The 22,597-nt window shown below is 45.4% G+C and overlaps 1 protein-coding gene across 5 annotated transcripts in view; it reads right to left on the bottom strand.

Moving 5' to 3' along the window:
• The window catches only part of LOC144724950 (phosphatidylinositol 3,4,5-trisphosphate-dependent Rac exchanger 2 protein-like), a 210,747-nt gene that overhangs the window by 3,339 nt on the left and 184,811 nt on the right, over nt 1-22,597 (bottom strand). For all 5 annotated transcript variants that reach the window (XM_078604290.1, XM_078604292.1, XM_078604291.1 and 2 more), the window contains exons 34-39: nt 20,025-20,127; nt 15,905-16,048; nt 9,072-9,186; nt 7,488-7,554; nt 4,871-5,067; nt 1,643-1,745 (exon numbers count right to left, since the gene is read on the bottom strand). In XM_078604290.1, coding sequence (XP_078460416.1) covers nt 1,643-1,745; nt 4,871-5,067; nt 7,488-7,554; nt 9,072-9,186; nt 15,905-16,048; nt 20,025-20,127 — 729 coding nt within the window. The remainder of the gene's footprint in view (nt 1-1,642; nt 1,746-4,870; nt 5,068-7,487; nt 7,555-9,071; nt 9,187-15,904; nt 16,049-20,024; nt 20,128-22,597) is intronic.

The raw sequence follows: 22,597 nt of genomic DNA on the forward strand, positions 1-22,597 counted from the left end.
AGTTTCATGTCCAAGAAGACCACTGACGTTATCATCCAAATCACAATTCAAGGCTTGTAAATACAAGTACCACATGATGAAAAACAATGGTGGGAATTCAACAGCACGGGAAAGCCTTGCCCAACACGGCTTTATCGAACGCATGTTTCGGCTGTACACAGTTTGACGCTTCAAAGATTCTCACCCCCGTTCATGCACAACAGCACATGGCATACGTTCACATTGCCGCATGCAATGGGTTTTGCGTTGAGGCGAAATTCAAAGAGTGAAAACACACCCACACAATTTCGATTTAAAGCTTTCGTGACTGCAGGGATTCCTATTCTTGGTTCTTTCAGCAAAGTCACATAGAAGGGAAATAATTAAATAATGAGAAAAATCTAAAATTATCACGACGTTTCGATTGCAACACCTGATGATGATTGCTTGTGTTGCAATCGAAACGTCGTGATAATTTTTTTGTTTTATTTTCATCATTTTATTATTTCCCTTCTACGTAACTTTACCGAAAGAACCAAGAATATGACACCCACACAAGTCATGGAGAGCATCTCAGCATCCTTGAGTACAATAACATCGGGGGGGGGGAACCATGTAGAATTGGTTAAACAAAGAGGGAGTGGGTGATCATTTCAGACCTGGGAACGCAACCCTATTTTTCCACAAGGTATTATTTTGTCGAACGTGGTTTTGCCCAACACTGATTTTTCCAGGAACGTAACCCCTGCGTTCAGCGAGATCTGTCTGTATTTGTAAATAACCAATCTATAGACATGCTCCTGCCATATCGCATTTCCACGAATGCCCGAGTACAGCCAATAGAGATGACCGCCATTTTATGCTCACTTTGGTATGATGGGGGTTGTGGGGCAGCGAGTTATCAGCAACAGTGCTTTGCTACAATGTGGAGGTTGTCGAGTTTGCATGGTGGCTGCAGTGGTGGTGTTGCAGACGTTGTAAATGCTTGTGATGTTGTCCGTGAACGATGGGAGCGGGGGGAGCGTCTGACGATGTGCTCCACGGGTTTGGTTTCGTGTGTCCGTAGTCTCAACGTGAACCATCTCTCATTGTTTAGTTCGTTGTCCTTCCCCCGCACCTCCGATTAGCACGGTTGGCTGCGTACGATGCGAAAGAAGTTCACCATGCATACTCAACGTGCATTTTCCACGGGTGTTGGGAGGTTGGCCGTATCTACCGTGCAATGTTTCGCGCGTGTTTGAGTATGGCCCACTGCCTTTGGGTCCATCTTCTTGGTTCTTTCGGTAAAGTCACGTAGAAGGGAAGTAATAAAATAATAAAAATAAAACATGATGAAATAATTCTCACGACGTTTCGGCCACAACGCAAGCAGCCGTCCTCAGGTGAAAACCAGGTCTGTCGAGGCGACAGCGTCTTGCGTTGTGGCCGAAACGTCGTGATAATTATTTTATTATGTTTTATTTTTATTATTTTATTACTTCCCTTCTACGTGACTTTACCGAAAGAACCAAGAAGATGAATCCCTGCAGTCACGAAAGCTTTAAATCGAAATTGCCTTTGGGTCGTCGATTTGCATTGCTCGGCGAGTGAAAGGCAGGTTCGCCAAACGCCCGTGATATTAGCGGGTCGCGTATGTGCATGGGGGGTAGGGGGGTATCTCTACCTGCTTTCTCATGACGTCAGTCGCCTGCATCATGGTGCGCGGGGGCAGCCCGTGACACCTCGTGAGCCACGCCACCTGCTCCAGAGTCACCTGCAGGGTGCACCTGCGCACGCGGAACGGAGAGCAACGTGGGACCGGCGCTTCGTTTTTGAGCCAGTGGGGGGTTCTGCAAAAACGCTCTTCCAGGAATTGTTTTTTGGCGCGACACACACAAGGCGGGCTGAGAAAATTAACCGGGGAGGGGTGGTGCAGGAGGGGGGCATCTTGAAATATCAACGTATCTTCTCTACTAGATATCAATATAAAACACCAATATTAATAAAATAACTCATCGCACTCCTGGTTCTGCCGCTGATGCCACATTCATCTCGCCTTATATTGAATCTGATTTTCATAAACCTGTTCTTAGGATTTATAGTGCCTTATGCTGATGATGCCTACTCCAAGACAGCCTAGCAGTGTGCTGTAAACTATTTGGTGAGAAATTAAGCTCTGGACATGGCCATTGCATGGCTATTGCCTAGCTACAGCATCGGTGACAATATAGTGCCTCTTGCAAAACACACAGCTTCGGTGTGGTCACTGCCATGCACTGCATGGGTATCTGCCACGAGGTTCACGTAGCAGAGCCGAAATGTATTCATTGTGTTCTTCTGTAATTCAGTCCACTAAAATAATACCCTGCTGAACTGTACATTTCATGAAAAAAAATGGCTTACGTCATTGTTATTTTTAGAGGCTTTTACCACAAATGATCTTGGAGGCCAGGTGATCAATTTAAGCAAGGTAGCCATGGTGAGGTGTTACGGTGCCGTCAGCTGCACAACATTTTAGCGATCTCCTGATTTTCCCAATAAACCACTCCCAGAAAGGGGCGTGTGGTTGCTGTGATGGGCTGCGTAAACAAACAAAAAATTGTTACGTGGAAAGACCAATCTGTCAAGGAGGCATTTGCTTTCTTGTCTTTTCAGCGGTGGCAGTATGGGCAAACGGTGTGTGCGACAACGGCTGTAACGTCGCAGAGCGTGCGCGACCGGCAGTTGTGGCACAGTCCAACATTGCCGTTGGAACAGCTCAAGAGGACCGCAGAGCGCTGCTGCCGCTGTTTCGGCACGGCTCCCGGCTCGCCCATCCGCCCACCCACTCGCTCGTGCGCACGCCTGTGAACGAGCGGGCGGGCGGCTGACTTTCGCGTGAATCCCATTTGGATGAAACGAGCGCTTCGTCACCGCCGCGACGGCAGTGGCTAGAATTACAGTCATTGATCGGCGATAAAGCGCCGTCCCGCTAAACGATCATGAGAAAAAAAAAATAAAGACAAGCGATACACTCCAGTGTATCGCATTAATTATTGACGGAAGACAAACGTGTACTTTTGAGAGCGCCTCTGTCGAGCGCTGATGGATTTAGCGGGGCGTGCGAAAGAGAGTGGTGGGTGACCCCGCCGGCCCGCCCCCCACGGACAGCGCCGACCGTCGTGTCATTAGCGTGCCTCTAAAGACGTTGAGATAGCGATGCTCTCAACAGTAGCGACGCGCGATGAATGGTCAACAAATGGGTGTGGCGGTCAGAGTTTAAAAAATTAACCCGTAAAAACAAAGTTTTTCACTATAAATCCTTTATATGCGTGTCATCGGTTTTATTTTATTATTCATTTCTGTTTTTCTTGAGTAAGAGTTTCATTTTTATCACACACAACGAGTCTGTGTGCAAAATGTCAGCTCGATTGGATCACGGGAAGTGGGTTAAAAAACGACCAAAAGATTTGCACGGTCGTAAGCGCGCAAGCAAGTGAACTTAATATAAAGGATTTTAAAATGGCGAGCCGCGGTGGTGAGATATTAACTACCTCGCTTGGTATGCAGGAGGTCGTGGGTTCGATCCTGATCCTGAAGATGCCTGTATATTTGGAGTTTGTGTGTTCTCCCTGTGATCGCGTGGATTTTTTTTCCGGGCCCTCTGGTTTTTCCCTCCAAACATGCATTTTTGAGTATTTGGCTGCTATAAATGTCCACATTATAAGCCGCTTCGTTGAGCTATCATTTGTGGCAAGGTCGCTTCTGAAAATGAGCTATATAGCTCAGTGGGCCTTGCCTCATGAAATTTAAAGTTTCGTAAGTTTAGTTACAAACCTGTGTTTTCCAACCAATTGTACTACAACTACGACATAGGTCCGTACTTGCAGGTTCATTGTCCGACACAGGTCGATACGCCGCTAGCTGTGAAAGTTCCAAGTAGAAATGACTTAATTTTACAACATGATGTCGATAACACAACCGGAATATAATGGAGGTGGATGACGTATACATTTTCAAATAAATCGGTATCACTGAAGATGCCTTTGTTAAAAAAGCGCAGTCTTGCTATGGCTTGCTCATGCCACTGCTGGCATAAGGGCATGCACTAGAGGGACCTCCAGAGAGCCGCCTTCACAGGGCATTGTTGGCCTACTCTTCCACGCACGCCAGACGACCTCAGGTGGTACAGTCTGTTCTCCTGTAACGCGGCAGTTGTTGCATTCCTGAAGAATACCGCGTTTAGGAACAATCTAGTGATACATCTTCTTGGTTCTTTCGGTAAAGAACAGGTCTGTCGATAAGGCAGACTCTGCCTTCTCGACAGACCTGTTCTCCACCTGAAGACGGCTGGTTGCGTTGTGGCCGAAACGTCGTGAGAATAATTTTATTATGTTTTATTTTTATTATTTTATTATTTTCCTTCTACGTGACTTTACCGAAAGAACCAAGAAGATGAATCCCTGCAGTTACGAAAGCTTTAAATCGAAATCTAGTGATAATAAATAATATATAATATTGTGTTAAGCACAGTCCACGATAACACGTGAGATGCGTACGCAGGCTGAACAAAGACGGAGGCGTGTGGGTAGCATCTAGAAGCATCCAGCAGCATCCCAGTGCCTTGTGCGACGTTGCTATGCCGAGGCGGCCGTACGACCGCTTATTCCTCCTCGCGCGACATAGTTCTGTCCACTCGATCGCGTTGTATCACATTCGCGTCCACGTTAGAACAAAAACGTGCTCCCGAATACATTCATCTCGTTATATTCAATTCGCATTGTTAAAGCTACGCGTTACAGGAGAGCAGACTGTACACCAAGGTACTGCGTCGATGTTTCTGCTGTGGCCCATGGACTACACACGCAAGGGAAATTGCAGTCGAACGGGACGCATGCGCACGGCGCGCCGAGCCCTCTGCCGCTCTCCACACCTGTGCACGCCACTGTTGCAGATGAGCACATGGCACGCGCCCAGGCGGTCGCAGACCTCCGCTGCGATAGGGAGCAGCCCCACGCCGGAGCTGCACGAGGGGGAGATGCTGGGCTCCACGGTGGAGCTCCTCCAGGGGGCGAGCAGCCCCTCCATCAAGCGAATCAACTCATCCAGGGCGCTGAACGGCCTCAACAACTGGAGGAGCAAACGGTGAAAGACACGGATCATTTAGTCTTGCAGTTCATCGGTGCAAGTGCTGCTAGCGAGTGCCTATTAAGGCCGACACGGTAAGCGAGGGTCGTGTCTGGCCATTATCAATCCTCATCATTGCTGTTTTCCCAGTGGCCATGATTACATATCACACGGGGGGTACTCATTCAAGGCTGAGTTGACCTCGGAAAAGCCCAGGACTAATTTAGATGTGTCACCAATGTTGGTTGTGAGCGGGAAATCGGACTCACGACGCCGGGTTCAAAGTGCGGAGCGCTAACCACCGCACTACCGCTCCCCACAATACACAACAAAGACAAAGATCCCCCGTATAGCCTTAACAGACTGTAGGGGCAAGTGCTGTTAGCGAGCACCTATGAAGGCCGGAACGGTACACGAGGGGGTGGGTGGCCAGCACCACGCCCGACCGCCTTTGTCTCCCCAGTGGCGATGTTTACACACCGCACCAGGTACTCATTTAAGGCTGAGTCGACCTAGGGGAGGCCCAGGACCGGTTCAGATAATCGTCACTGGTGTTAGCCGTGAGCGGGAATCGAACCCGGGTCGCCAGGTTCATAGCGCAGCGCGCTAACCGCTACACTACCGCTCCCCACAATACACACACACACATATACATACATACAACTTGGCCATCCATTAAGCCAAAACGATTGTAGGGCAAGAGCTGTTAACGACTGGCCATTACCGACTACACCCACCCATCCCCTCTGCCTTCCCCTGTCGACCGTTGCCAGTACGTGATCTCATGACCCAATGAATGGGAGCCATGCAGTCCCATCGGCTGAGCTGCAGTCAATTATATTCCAGCAGTGGTAAAAACAAAAAAATATGGCAATCGTCTCAACAAAATAATCGTCCACACTTGTTTGTAAATTCGAAGCCCTCTGCTCACGCTCAGCTTCAGCGTTATGCTACCCCCCCCCCCCCAATTAGGCCCATTCGCCTACCCCGAAACCTCATCCCTTTTTTATTATTATTATCAACACGCTCCACTACCCCCCCCCCCTACTCTCTTCTCTCTCCTCAACGCTGCGTTCTGCAGCCTCGGTTCAGCCGGCAGCCTGAAGCCAAGGGGCCGGAAAAGAGACTCCAGGAATAACAGGCAGCCACGCAAAGTTCATGACGACAGCGATGGCAAAATAGCTCCTGGCTTTGTGTTTCTTGGAGTGGAAGCACGTGGAATTTGAGGGGTTTGAGCTATAGCGTTTCTTTCATTATTTGCATTGCATTTCAACAGTGCGTATCGTGTTATATTATGCAGAAACCCGACTATAAAGGCACATATACACATGGGTGGGATTCAATGTTATATTTACACACGCGCACGTATGTAATGTATATAGTAAATTGTAATTCCGCATTAAATTAACCAACGCGACATGGCTGTCGTAATATATACATTTCCCTTGAACTTATAAACTTTTCAATTCGCTACTGTACAGCTTTTCGAAAAATAAAATTCATAGTGGTAAACAAAAACTGTACGAACAGGATTTAGTTTTATTTACGTTCGATCTTTAACCATCAGTGCCTTCTTACTGTGGTTTACATAGGAATGGCAGAGCTGCAAAGGCAAAGGTGCAGCCCTGCAATTGATTACGCACACCACCGCTGGAAGAAGACCCTACACTCGCGGTAGCCTCTAGAGAGCCCCCCTCGAGGGTATTTAGGCCTACTCTTCCATGCTAGCCAAACGCGTTCGAAGAGGTGAGAGTACCCACGCTTAACCCCACTATACGCGACCTGCTGACTGACTAACTGCGGTAAACTCATTTTATGCTGCTGGGTGGACAGAGGCAGTGGGGGGGGGGCTGGTTTTAAGAAACTTGCTCGTCGCTTCAACCGCTTTGCCAAGAGATCAAATAGAGCGGCATACTCTGGATCGCAAGTTCAGCGTTGCTAACCATCGCACCACGGAAGCATCTCAAACATATAATTTAGACATCAACGCGCTATTCCATATCCGAAGTACGATGGGGATCATCGCTGCCGGCTCACCTGACAGTTACTCACTTGCATGTGGCTTCTGTGAGCCAGATGGCACTTAAATATCTACTCATCCATCCTCATTCAAGGTACTAACTCCTCTAACTGGGGCTGGGCGGGGTGGCGACTTCACCGGCTTCTCGAGTGGGCACCCCTCTTCAGCGGCGTTTCGTCGATTAGCGCACTGCTCCTCGGACGACAGAACCAGCGTCCTGGAACTACCCCCTCGATCCGCTACTCAACTCAGCCCTGCATCTCTACCGACTGCCTGTTTGGATCTGCCACCGCTCGTTCCTCTTCAGCCAGAACCAACGGAGATGCCACTTCTGCCCGCTTGCTGAGAATGACTTTTCACTTAGTAGTGATAGTATTATTATTATTATTACTCCGTTGCGTACCTTGTCAACTGCAGCAACCTTGGCGGATGAATCCGACGGGAGTTTTGACATATCCAAATAGAAGGTCCTGTTGAAGAAAAAAAGATATATATATCTAATGCCAAAATATATTTAGAGCACCACGATATTGCATAACATGACATTACGGATTTAAAATTAAAATTTTAACTGTTAAAAATCAAAACAAAATTTCACTACTTTGCAGTGTGCGTTTTTCTGATTCAATGTTTTATATCTCGTGCTCAGAAATCATTTGCCAAACTCTCCTCGTGCTTTGGGAATTGACCAATGTTAATGTTTATACTTCAATATTGATGGGAGCAGTTCATTCTATTGCAAACTGACAGGATACTCCATGAAAGGAATCTCCAGTTTCATTGACGCAAATATAACGAGTTGGAGTCTCCCTAAACTCAGATCAGCATTGGACGGTGCCCAAACCAAGGTGGTGTCAATTCCATATTTCTATGGCAGGGGTCAGTCTATCCATAACAAACCAATGAGATTATCCTGCCAAGCATTTTGAATAATTTTGACCCCAGGGAGAATGGTAATTATGATGGGACTAGTTCCAGAAGCGTCTGTGGCACCGTCCCCACCAGGGGCCCATCTTTGGACGACTTTTGGTCATTCAGTTAGAAGATTAATTCTGGACAAACATCTTTGATATGAATCAAGAGTAAGGTTACAATCAAAAAGGTAAAGGTATGGCCTTGCAATTGCTTGCTCATAGCATTGCTGGCAGAAGGGCCCTCTGCTCAAGTTAACACAAAGGTATTTGGTCTACTCTTCCCCATTGACCTAAAGTGTCGGAAGAGGTGGTCATACCCACACTTTAACCCACCACACGTGGCCTGCACATCGACTCTCTGTGGCTGTACCCATTTATGCTGATTGGTGCACAGAGCCAAGGGGCAGGGGGGAATCTGAGAAACGTGCACCGCTGTTTCAAATGCCGCGCCAGAAGATAGCATGTGGATTGAAAGTCCAGCGTGCTAAGAATCGCACGAGGTCAGCTCTGTGTGAAGATTCTAAAAACCAAAAATCTATGGGTGACCCGGGACTTTGCTTCCATAGCACCTGGACTCATGTCCGACGTTTCACTGAATTCTTCAGTACGTCATGCCAAACATTACGCAGAGCAACAATTTTTGCTCCATGTGCTGGGAGCTCCTCCACAGTATACACCATAAGTGGATTCTATTATTTCACGTGGAAATATGTTCACGAGATAAATACCAATGCGAATGTCTGCTAGCCACGAGAGGGCTTAAGGAATCATATTCTTCGTTTTTTTCGGTAAAGTCACGTAGGTACCTACGTGACTTTACCGAAAAAAGTCACGTAGGTACCTACGTGACTTTACCGAAAAAAGTCACGTAGGTACCTACGTGACTTTACCGAAAAAAACCTAAGAATATGAATCATTGCAGTCACGAAAGCTTCAAATCTAGGGCTTAAGGAGTTTTGCGATCCCTCCTCCGTTGAAAATTGTGTAGCAGTACATATACAAAATGGAAAATATGTAAATTGTTTGGTTGTGATACTCATAGCTTAATAAAGCATGCCGGGATATTTGGGTACCTGAGACTTCTGTAGTAGCGCTGCACCTTCTCAAGCGAGGCTGCGTTTACGTGACCTTGTAAGTCCTCTGAGGAGGGCCCTTCGTTCGGAGACAGCTTGTCCATTCGCTCCAGCGCTACGGAGAGGGGTCAAACGACACAGAGATGAAGCAAGGAGCCAACTTGAACTCATGAGAAGTTATTCATCAGGACTGTGCTGCTAGCTTGCCCACTGTGTGTGTGTGTGTACCAGACATGTAATGATGCATTGATTTGTTATAAACCAATGAATGAGTCAGCTAGAATTGGCAGGAAGGCACTGAAAATAAAGTGACCACAATAAGAAAGAGCAGCTGCATGTGTCCGCAGAAGTCCATGCTTTATCATTTATATTTAAGGACAATAAATAACAGCATGGTGCAATATCCATGGCAACCACGGGGGTTTTGAACACGGTGTCCAACAGAAGAATCAATTTTCGTGCATTTGCGAGTGATGGTTAACCTCAACTTGACCCAGACTATTTGCAGATTCCAGAGTTGCGAGTCTGAACAGTTTGGGTCTTTGCAGACGTCATCGACTGGGGACATTTCAAATTCCAACCAGGCACAACCGCCTCGTTGTGTCTCACGCAGCCAGACCCGCACGCCGTCCGACCGACTGCCAAAAATCCCTCGGAGGGGGTCAGAAGTTGCGGACGTAACGTGCGTTTTTTTTTAGCATCTTTCAAGTGCAGCGCTGTGATGTCGCAGCCTGGCAATTTCTTAGTTTGAGGCCGCCATTGATGGATGGCGCAGCATTCAATAAGAACATTTCCTACGAGGTGTGCCTTGTCAGTGTAACCATAGTTTGAAAAAAGGCACAAACTTAACGAGAGCCAGCAGTTTTTGAAGTTTGCGCTATGAAAAAACAAGCACTCATTTAACTGTCAAATTCACTGAACAAACTCATCGTTTCAGCCCGAATTGACCCAAGAGGGGCAACAGGCCAGAGTAATATATAATATATTATTTTGTGAATGGTGATCATCCAAGATGTAATAATGTACCCCTCCCAATTTGATGATTCAGGGTCACTATTCAAATAAATTTTATTAGATAACTTTTTCCGCCTTCACATTCCGTTGCTTTTTCATGACATATACTTATGCACATGCTTCGGTTATTGGACTTTCTGATTTATGGACGAAATTTTATATATTTTTCAGAATTTTCAGATAATTCATAGTCAATGATATATTTGTGTCTTCGTGCTCACGAAAGTGGCATCACGCGATGCCACGTGTTCCGATTTTTGGCGGGCAAAGAGCGGAAGTAACATCATTCATATTTGTGATGTCACTTCCATTTTCAGAATAATCTGAAACAAATTTTTTTTTGAATCTTCTAAAAATGTTCCTGATATTTGAATTTACCAGAATAACAAAAAAAAAAATCAGGAATCACTCCTTAACGAAGGAATCAGCCTAAACAAAACTCTTTGGTTCTTTCGGTAAAGTCATGTAGGTGAAAAAATAAGAATAATTTTTTTATAAAATAAAAATAGAAATAACTAAATTGAATCACGACGTTTCAAATGCAACACAAGCAATCATCATCAGGTGTGGAAATCACACTTGATGATGATTGCTTGTGTGGCAATCGAAACGTCGTGATTTAATTTAATTATTTCTATTTTTATTTAATTTAATTTAAAATTTATTCTTATTTTTTTATTTTATTTTAATTTCACCTACGTGACTTTACCGAAAGAACCAAAGAGTATGGATCCTTGCAGTCACGAAAACTTCAAACCTAAACAGAATGTTGGAAAAAATGCTTTTAGTGAGCACCTATGAAAGCCGGAATGGCACACGAGGGGGGGGGTGGGTGGCCAGCACCACGCCCGGACGCCTTTGTCTCCCTACACATCGCACCAGGTACTCAATTGAGGCTGAGTCGACCTAGGGGAGACCTAGAACTGTTTCAGATAATCATCACTGGTGTTGGACATGAGCGGCGAATCGAACTCGAGTCGCCGGGTTCGGAGCGCAGCGTGGTAATGGCTACTCTACCACTCTAGATTTGAAGCTTTCGTGACTGCAAGGATTCATACTCTTAGTTCTTTCGGTAAAAGTCACGTAGGTAAAAAACTAAATTTAAATTAATATAAATAAAACAATAAAAATCACGACGTTTCGGAGGCAACACAAGTCTCCGTCTTCAGAAGACGGAAGCTTGTGTTGCCTCCGAAACGTCGTGATTTTTATTGTTTTATTTTTTATTAATTTTTGTTTCATTTTTTACCTACGTGACTTTACCGAAAGAACTAAGAGTATACTCTACCACTCCCCCACCAAACAAAGACACACACACACGGACACCCGCAAACAATGCTTCACATCACCACTTCTTAAAGTACCGCAAAACACCGCTGTGTCCAATTGACATGCACGGCGTGAGTTACGAACTATGAGATGTGGACACAATTTCAGCCGAATGCGATCTCGTGAGTTAGCGGGAGGGTGTGCGATGGGTCGCGTTGAGGAGCAGAGGGCTTCAACGGCAGCTGTGCCGGATTTCTGGGGCGGCGGGAGGAGGAGGAGTGGAGGGGTCACTTTCTGGGCAATCTCTGTACAAGTGTAAACTCACACGAGGCCCCACGGAGAGGGAAACACAAATACAGCGACAGGAAACAGGAGGAAGAAGAGATGGGGATTGGATTATATAAAATAATAATGATGATGATGATGCTGCTGCTGCTGCTGGAGAAAGTCGCTGAAAAAAGATAACACGAGTAGATAAATAGAAGCGTGGATGTTTTTACGAATGATGCAAGATCATGATCTGCGACTTCCCTTTCCTCCCAGCTCCTGCACTGTAGCATTCTATTTTTAGCCCTTCACGCAAGTCCTGCAGGACCTGCTTACAAAGAGAAAGTATTACAAGTCCCCTTAAAAGTGGAGCCAGAACCTACAGGAAATCTGCAAGGTCGGGAGGGAAATCTAAAGCAGTTTCAAGTGCCGGAAGAGATATCTGACAATGTGCAGGACTTGATAATTATTCATACACATGTGTGCTATTGTTGGGGGGTTTTTTGTTTAAAGATTGAAAAACAATTGCCACAGAGGTATTTCATTTAAAGCCACGCTTGCCAAGTTAACAACACTGTATTCATATTGTATAGCTAGGGGCGCCACGGTGGCGAGATGTTAACTCCCTCGCCTGGTATGCAGGAGGTCGTGGGTTCGATCCCGACCCTGACGCCTGCTCTATTTTTGGAGTTTGCGTGTCTCTCTCTTCCCATCGTCTCGTGGACTTTTCTCTGGGACCTCCGATTTCTCCCTCCACATTTAGAAACACGCGTTTAGAGTTTTTGGCTGCTGTAAATTTTCACGCAATAAGCCACTTCGTTGAGCTATCATGTGTGGCCAGGTTGCTTCCGAAAAAGAGCTACATAGCTCAGTGGCCCTTAACCTGGTGAAATAAAAAAAGTTTTTTTTAGTTAAGAAATAATATCTCATTGAAACAATTATGTGTGTGCCGTGTGTGCGTGCGCATTTGTATCTCTGTGTTTGTGTGAGTAATTAGTGCACTGCGCTACGAACCTGGAAACTTGAGTCTGATTCATGCCTATGGCCAGCATCATTCACAAATAGATGTTGTGTGTATGAGCACGTCCGCATGTTGTTTGCATGCGTGGTGAATAGTGCGTGCACGTGTGAGTGTTCGATGTGTTTGTTAATGTGTGCGTGCACGTGTTTGTCAAAATCAGAAGTTTATTTCCAGAGTAACGCTCATTCAGGCAATTAATCTCGTTTTCAAGGGTGACTTACTTAACTGGCAGGCAACAGCAGCAGCAGCAAAGCATTCCGTATTAACAATTACACCGGGTTTTTTTTGTTTAAACACACTTAATTTGAGCAATTATGTTGAACAATTACATTCACACTTGAACTTTTGTGATCCTAATAGAGTCAGTTTAAGCGAGAACAGAGATGACAAAATGGAGATGCCAAGAGACAGAACAAGGTGGTTCCAAAACTTTGGAGCGACTTGTATTAAAAGCTTTCGAGCCAAACTGCGTGCAATATCTAGGAACTGTCAATAGACAATCGGACACGCGCCGCAGATTTTTTTTTTTGGATTGTCTAGTGTGTGTGGTGTACGTGTGTGGTGTGAGCATGTGCAGTGTATTTTTACACGTGGTTTAAACGATACATTTGGGATGTAAGTAAATTGAACCTCTTTCGTATGTTGAACTTCTTTCGCACCGTAGCCAAACGCGCCAGAAGTCGCAACCGGGTACCCGATACCCGTACCCTACCCGATACCCGGCTACCTGTACCCGGCCGGGTACGGGTACGGGTACCCGTTTGCGACCCTGGTGCGGCCGGGTACGGGTAAGGAATCAAAACCCGTTTGCGACCTCTGAAACGCGCTGATCGAAGACCGTGTTTGTAATGCTCGTGCCACAGTGTTGGGCACTTAATATGCATACGGAAAAGTAAAGTTTCCTTTTTCTTGGACCACGCACTCCTCTCAATCTGTTACTTCTGCTGTTGAAGTCAATAGACAATGGTCTCATTTTAACATGAAGCAGTCACCTTCGATCACTCGTTTCCGCTCCTCACTCAAAGCTCACTGATTGTTCCCGAGCTCACCCCACGACCCCCTGAGTCTCCCCCTCATAACCACCGCCGTAACTTTTCCCTCTTCATTTCCTCATCACATGCCTCTCACTCATTCGCCGTTCATTCGATACATTCACCATCATCATCATCATTTTCCGTCGTCGATTTCGCTTTCATCGATGTCACGCATCATCACGGATTTGCCCCCCATTGCTTCCTCTCATCCGTTTCATTCACCCCACCTCAACCATTAACCTTCGCAGTTAATTCCTTGTAAAGCTCCGTTGTTAAGGCGTTATATGAAAAAATTCCTTTAAGATAAGTTCCCAGGCTGCTCAGGATCTCGGCTTGCATTTTAAAGCGCCCTAGACGAGGTGCTTTAGAGGGTGCTTAAAAAAAAAGTTAACACTGGAAAAAGAACGGATGATACACTGTAACATGATAACAAATGTAATGTTAATAGCTTCAAAAAGTCAAAGAGTCTCCACTTCTTTGCCATCGTTGTCAACACGTGCCTGGTCTCCAGAGCCCAGAGGCACATTTCTTGAGGTGTTGTTGCAAATTTTCAGAAGTGTTCACATTTTTTTTAAGCACCCTGTATAAATCCGAAAGAGTAGATTAGCATCTCCTTCCCTTCTGTGCGTCTATGCCTCTAAATACTCAGTGGTTCCCAACCTTTTTTTGGCTACTTTAACCCCGCTTGTTGAAGTTTGTTTCAGCCGAGTGCACCCCACCCGTTGCCCGACCCAAAATGGTTCTGAAAAATGTATGTTATGAATAATGAACGTTAATATTTTAACCGATTGTTCATTGTGTGAGGTGTCCTAACTAGCGAGTAACTTTCAAGCGAATAAAAAAAAATGTCACAGGACTCTCTGCACATGTGACGTAATTTGTTCGCGCTCGCTGGTTAATCTCGTAAACCCGCATTGCTCACGATCAATGAGTTCAGAAAGGTCATTCATATCGTTTTAGGTTACCATATGGATTTACATGTTATCGTAGCTATTTCACATTGGCAGATTCACACGTAATTTTTCACCAATGACTCTCATGTATGATACAACTTCATACATTAATAAAACACCTCAAGTACTCGCTGGGACATTGCCATGTACCCCCAGGGGTTCACGTACCCCCGGTTGAGAACCACTGCTTCACACCATGACTCTGTATTGACGGTAATGCATTTTTCAACTGTGTTGAGCAACCTTGAAATATCGAGTGATTTTATTTAAACTTGGAGCGCTAGCAGTTGAACAGATACATTAATAAATCTAGGTGTTACCCTCAAAATAACAAACTTGAATTGTGAGCGGCACCTGAGTGAACATGCATATACTAAAAAAATGGTTGGAGCAGTGGCATAGTGGTTAGCGCACTGCGCTATAAACCCTGGCAACCCAAGTTCGATTCTTGAGTGTGGCTAAATTCAGCGACAAGTGACAGCTGAACCAGTCCCGGGCCAACCCCCCCCCCTTCACCTCCACCACGGACACCGGTATGGCGAAGTATGGTCAAACAACCACCAATTCCAACACAGCAGCATAAGGCGGCCTTCAAATGGCTGTACGATACATCCTAAATAAATACAAATTACAGCCTCTGTCAATTTACCACTGGATGAAGGCCTCCTCACGTCCTGCCGTTAATGGGGCTGATTTGACCATACTTCACCAAGCTGGTCAATACACATCGGTGAAGGGGGGGGGGAATCCCAGGACCGATTAAAAAATCACTCACGATGGATGTTGGCTGTGGCTAGAAATCAAACTCAGATCACTCGGTGCATAACACAGTGTGGTTATAAGGTCGCCTTCATTACACAGAGTGCTTTCACTAATGAACCACAATATCTTGTTTATCTCGTCAAGGAGCATAAACCATCACGCGAACTCCGGTCATCATCGCAGCAGCAGCGGCTATTGGCTGGCCATCGAACCAAGACGGTCACCGGATCGCAACTCTTTCAGATGCGCTTCTGCAGCCGTCTGAAACGTCTTTCCTTGCGATATTATGAAGCCATTGGAGCTATGCACTTTTAAATATAGATTGAAAAGTAATTCATCTAGAACAGCTTTTTGTGTTTAGTTTGTTGTCCTTCCCCCGCACCACCGATTAGCACGGTTGGCTACGTACGGCACGAAAGAAGTTCAACACACACATACATACAGTGTGCGAACCGCTGCTCCACCGCTCCTACACGTGTGTGTGTGTGCATAGTCACGTGTGAGTGTACACACCTTGGGTGAAGAGCACAGGGTGCAGTCGCACCGCGGCTCCCATCTGCAGCCTCGGCGGCAGCATGGAGAAGTAGCTGCCTTCCAGACAGAACGCCACACGCACGCCCTGCCGTGTCCCCTCCACCTCGTAGGTGATGGGCATGTCTGCACCCACGCGGACACGCGGATACGCGGACACGTGGACACGCGGACACGCGGACACGCGTGCTCGTCAGCACCCGCACACACAAGCGTTACCCATAACACTGGTCAACACACTTTTTCTAGCATAAGGTGTTCCAACGGTTGTAAGGTAATTTTGGGGTGCTGATTCCAAATCTGGCATCAGTTTTTGTCTATCACATCAGGTTTTTGAGATATCAAACATTGCATTTTCAATGAAAACTGCAGAAGAAAATATTAAATAAATGTGGATATCTACATAAAATGATATTATAAACACACTATGCTAAAAATACAGCACCATATTTTAACACTAAAGCAGTCACTGGCTCGCAACAACTTGCAATCATAAGTGACAGAGTTAATTTCGGGTAAAATCAATGAAAATGGGGTATGCCAATAGCATAAAATGAGATGTGATAGAGCAAATCTGAGATCAGATTTGGAATCAGCACCCTGCAATTAGTCTAAAACAGCTGCAAAAGTCCAGGCCAGAAAAAAGGGGTTTTTTTTGTTGACCAGTATAATACAGGGTTTTTTGGGGGGGAGGGTTAGATCGCGTAAATATATGAATGTGTCGTTAAACCCGCCACCACCCGACACGGCTAATTAGTAATGTTTGTCACATAAAACAGAGCGTGCCAGTTCGTTACTCGTACAGCACACCGGTGTGTTGGAGAGCCAAGCCACAGCAAGTGTGACACGCGTTACACTTGCACACTGCGAACTCGTTGTGACAACAATGCACTGCTATAACAAACAACAAAAACACAAGTCTCTTATCATGTTGATGGGGCCCCAATGCCATCAAACAGTCTCTTATGTCGTCATCAAGCCATTCTCTGTTAGGGCCTCCTCTCTTTCTGGTTCCTTCTGTTTTCCGAACAACACACTTTTAGTTTTACAGTTGTTGTCCATCCTACATAGGTGTCCAAATTGTGCCAGTTTCCTTCTCACCATTGCCTGCATCATCGGGTTGTCTTCTTCTATGTGCAACCTCTTTCTAACTTCTGCGTTGGTCACTCTTTGGGTCCAGCTTAGATGCATTATCCTTCGGTAGCAATACATTTAGAGAGTCAATATCTTGTCTCTGTGAGGGTACAAATTTTCCAAGTAAAAAAAATGACCCACACATATGCCAATGGGGATTGTACATGGCAAGCATCGCCCCCTTACTGGCAGACTAATGCCTGTTGCCAGGCCAGGTGCTGAGTCACTTTGTACCCACAGGGAAAGCTGCCACTGGGGGTGCCCCTTTAAAATGTGTTGATACAGGAAGAGAGAGAGGGTGCAATGTTAATTTTTTTTTTATCATTCTCACTGTTTGATCCGTCTTTTGAACGATATCAAGCACACTTAAGAAAAACACATGCAATGTATAAATAAACTCAGAGAGAGAGAGAGAAAAAAAACAATATCACAGGTTGAAATGAATCCAGTACCAGGGGGTATTTGTCGAGAACCTATGGCTGACAAGTGAGTAATGTTCTCAACAGGTAGCACATGTGAGTCGAGCGGGAGAGCACCAGGGATCTCAATTACAGGATGACACTTGTCTATGCAGCATTCACTTTTCCAATAATAGAACCGTGATTTGCACGCAAGATGAAACCTGAACTGCAAATCCCTGAGTGACTGGTGTTTTAATTTGCTAAAACACATCAAGGTGTTGCCCAACATGTTTCACATAGTCGGTGTTATTCCAGTATGACTTGTATTGCAGGGTTTGTGTTTTCATGTTCGGGATTGTTGGCTGTGACGCCAGATCGTCATTGTGAATAATGGTGGAGGGTCTTGAACTTTCCCCTGATAGAAGCTAGAACGCTGCCAGGGAGAGCTGCACTCACCGAGATAATACGACTGCACTTGGCGAGGTGGTGACAGCACTGAACACTTATGGCTTTATGGTGAATAATGATAATACGTACATTAGGGTCAACAGCACATGTAGTGTGCAGAAGGTCCATTGCCTGAAATCTCACTGATTATATATTTTTTTTAAAGATCTGAACTCTACAACAACTGTACAGTGGCAGGACGCTCATGAAAGACAGCCTAGCAGCTTATTGGGCCCTTCATGCTGACATAAATAAAATCGAAATCTATCAATCTATCTTTTGGGGCAGTGTCCGTTGACGAGTGTGCCGAGTTTGTTGTTGGTTGGGCTGCGCTTGTGCATCGCTGCCAATGCAGCGGTCAGCAAACGGTGCATGCATTCGGGTGGCGAATGATGCAGCGATTCACCGATGGATTTACAGTGATTCTCAAGACTCGTGAGTCAAGTGCAAACATTTGCACGTGTGAGAAATCGACGTGATTCCCATGCATGTTGTATTTCATGGGTTTGTCACCACCGCAGCTACGATACAATCATTATCTTTCGATTTAAAGCTTTCGTGACTGCAGGGATTCATCTTCTTGGTTCTTTTGGTAAAGTCACGTAGAAGGGAAATAATAAAAAAATAAAAATAAAAAATAAAACATAATAAAATAATTCTCACGACGTTTCGGCCACAACGCATGAGAACGGCTGCTTGCGTTGTGGCCGAAACGTCGTGAGAATTATTTTATTATGTTTTTTTTTTTTTTTTTTTTTTTATTATTTCCCTTCTACGTGACTTTACCGAAAGAACAAAGAAGAACAATCATTATCATTCACAGAATTGTAAAAAACTAAATTCTCAATACATTTGCATTCTTGAATCGTGACAATGCTTTCCAAGTGTTATAACTCTACACTAAATATACGTAACTCTCCAAATATTCACTCATCTCAAACATATTTAATAATTGAAGAAGTGGAGCCCCATTCACTTTCAAATTTGGTGCCTGATATGCATATTCACAATCGAACAAACTTGCCATCACCACTATAGAGCTTTCAATATCAGCTTCATTAATTAAATTATATTCTCCTGATGATAATACTGGATACAATCGTACGTGTGAAAATCAATTCATGAAAATTATATGTAAATTATATGCCAATGCCATTTGATGTAGGCTAATAGAGCGAACAATCTGCACAAAAATCCGCTACTTTCAAAACCGCACCTATGATTAGCATGGTTGGCTACGTACGGTGCGAAAGAAGTTCAACATACATACATCTTGAGAAGACAATGAAATAACAGGACAATTTAAATAGCAGAGGAAAGATCGACGGCCTTCTTCAGGCATATGATGACAGGGAGACAGTAGTGGATTTTATGGTCAGTTTGGGTGGACTATAAAAAGCCTGGAATGTGTCGAGATGTGAGCGTGCGTGTCTGATGGAAACAGAGAGAAAGGGAAATGAGAGAAACCGAAGCAAAACAATCGAGTAGAGGCCACCGATGTGGAATGGAAACTTTTTTTTTATCGAGGTGAAGGAAGTTCTGAGATGGAAGGATGTCGGAAAAGAGGCCAAGAGGCAGGAAGGAGACGATGCTGATCGATGACTTCAAGGAAGGCGGTGCGTGGTGAAATGAGGACGAAAGCTCCAGACCGAACAGGATGAATGGAAACTGAGGCAAAGAGCTGCTGTTGTGGACAGGGGGACTAAAGAATATGGGTGGCTAAGGTTGATGGGAGTGCTTACCAGCCAAGGGTGGTGTGGGTGGAGATATCAGTTTGAATTAAGGACGACTTCCGTGAAAGTATTTTAGATCACAGCCGGAGAACATCCGAACCAACCCCTCCCCCATTAGTTTGTGTAAATCTACATCGTGGTTCTGTTCACCGTTGTGTTTGACCCCCAGCGAGGGTAAGTAAAGACACGGAAACGGCACCGCTTTGGCATTTTACAGGAGAACAACAAATTCGGAGTTTGCCATCCGGAAAAAAAAAACCCTTGCAACCTGCCACATCAGTCGCACGCACGCCTCACTCGCTCAGCACTGCAGTCGCAAGGGGCAAGGCGAACGTGCGTTTTGGCGTGTGTCCGCGCCGTGTGTGTGAGCGCATGCAGAGGCCTCACTGGAAACTGGCAGCTCCTTCTCCACGTGTCGGAACACGAAGGACACCCTCTCCAGGTCCTGCAGGGCGGTGACCGTGTCTTCCAGCATGCTGCGTTCGTCCGCCTGAAACGCAAGTGCGCACTCGTTCATTTGCTACTCCGCTCGTTTGACCGCCGAGGGCACCGCTGGGTCTTCAAGGCGATTTTTCACGCACACAACGGCGGTGTCGCTGCAATCCGTATGGCGTCTAATGCCGCTTTGGATTCGTTTAAATGACCTTAACATTCAACAATGACATCATCTATACAAAGTGTTACTTCCCCCCCCCATCCATACGAAAGAAGGAGGGCTCCTGACAAGTGCGTTTTTTTGCAGCAGTAATCCCGACTCAAGTGTAACGTTGAGATAATATTTCAGCACCGGGATGTTTTGTTCAACACCTGGTACGTCGCATGGGGGTGTCATTTATTTTGAGCCGAGGGAGGAAACTGGACAACCCGTAAGGAAATTCACGTGGAATGTGGGGAGGACGTACAAACGCGACACAGAGAAGCTACCCTCGTTGGAAACCGAACCCAAGCACCATCTTGCATCTTGCTGCGAGGAGCAAGTGTCACCACTGCGGCCATACGTGCCTAATGCTATAACCCCAGGGCAGGCCAATAAGTAGCCGTGGTGTGTGATCATGGCTTCGTTTCTCACTCGATGTTTTCCACAACGCTGATAGGAGTTGGGATTATCGGCATGAGGCACTACCACTCGAGTGCATGGTAGGCCATTTCACAACAATTCCGTATCATTGTACCCTTTATTGCTATAATAGGGATGTTTGCCGTGGTGTAACGGTAAGCGTACTGGACTTGCAATCCAGTGTTTGCCAGTTCGATTGGCCATCCCGCCTCTGCCCATCACAGTTAGTCAATCGGCGTGTGGGTGGGGTGGAGTGTTAGTATGCCCACCTCTTCCAACATGTCAGGTCAACGTGGAAGAGTAGACCAAATACTCTCTCGAGTTATCTCGAGTGGGGGCCCTTCTGCCAGCAGCGGCAAGAGTATGCAATTGCACAGCTGCACTTTTAACTTATTCTTAAATCCTATGCACTGGTTAATACAAAAAAAATCTTAAATAATTCCCGGAACGGTGCTTTGGACTGTTTCAGCTGAAATGAAGCACTGTCGTTAAAAAAGGTATCATCGATTTATTAATTAAGTTATATTCTCGCGATCACAACGCACGCGTACAATTGTACGTGTGAGAATAAATTTATGAAAATGACATGTAAATGGCATTTTAATGGAATTTCGCGTAGGCTAATAGCGCGAACAATCAGCACAAATATCTGCTACTCACAATTCAATAGCACGTTCCATTCACTCGAGAGAAAAAAACATAACTGGGCTTCACGACTCTCTTTCAAGAGGGTCCTATTATTTGACATGAGTGGTCAATTCCTCTTTGTGCGTTATTTGTGCAAGTGAGATGAACACCTGTAGGAACGCGACTGGGATGGAGAACTGGAAGCAACATAAGCGAATGGTTGCAAGCAAATAGCAAAGTAAGAACCCGGTGAAACATGGTTCATAGTCATGGGTGAACGTGGGCGAGGTCAAGGATGTCACCAGTCGAGAAAGGATTTCTCAGACGCACGAGTGCACACTAATATTTAAAAGTATAAAGTGCACATGCTCAGAAATGCACACGGTAAGTTATTGCTGTCAGCCACTACTTATCTTAATTCAAACTCAAGCAGCAGCAGCAGCAACAACAAGGTAAGGTTGAATATCATAACGGTCTATGGGTTGCCATTTCCACGGCTTGATGTACCTCACTCAAATGTGTTTGTTATTCATAGGTAATTTTTTTTTTCATCATTAAAGGAAGGCCTGCAGAAAATACGTGACAAAGCTACATTGGAGATGCGCATGAACATCTCTGCCGACAAATGTCCGCCCAGGCAAAACAGGAACTGGTGTCGGAAGCGCACTGGTTTAAATTTACATTCAGTCCGTTCGCACGCACGCACGCGCACGCACATACACATGTGTGCGTGTTTATGCCGGACACCCACACACTCATGTCACAATGACGTCAACACTTGCACCACGCAACGACCACGGGGTCGTTTTCGAGCAAAATCAACTCCCACTCGTGACCTGTGATAAGTACTCCTTAACGATCTTCTTTCATGCAGCGAAGGCCTTGGGAAAAAGCGTCAAATCTGTGGAACAATTCATCAGCCAAAATACACACGCACGCGCGCGCGCACGCACACACACGTGTTCGATTTTAATTAGCGTCTGGAAAATTCTGCACATCAGCAAGCTCGCAGCGAGATCTCCATTGCAGGAGATGAACTTTGGGAAGGGTGAGTAAAGCTTCATCAGTTTGCTCCTGCGCCACTGGCCAAAAGTTATTTGTTTCAGCTTAAACATTATAAGAGAGATACTTTTTTTTTATTTTCAAACGTACGCAGATGTAAACTCCCATGCGCAGTCTCGAAGGAACACCACACGGAGCTTATATTTTAATCCGAAGAACAGACATTCGTTAACTTAATAAAATTACCGTTTTTCACGTATTATTCTTGGCCCTA

The sequence above is a fragment of the Lampetra planeri genome, chromosome 22 (assembly GCF_965212315.1).
Source record: "Lampetra planeri chromosome 22, kcLamPlan1.2.h2, whole genome shotgun sequence".
NCBI classification, from domain to species: domain Eukaryota; kingdom Metazoa; phylum Chordata; class Hyperoartia; order Petromyzontiformes; family Petromyzontidae; genus Lampetra; species Lampetra planeri.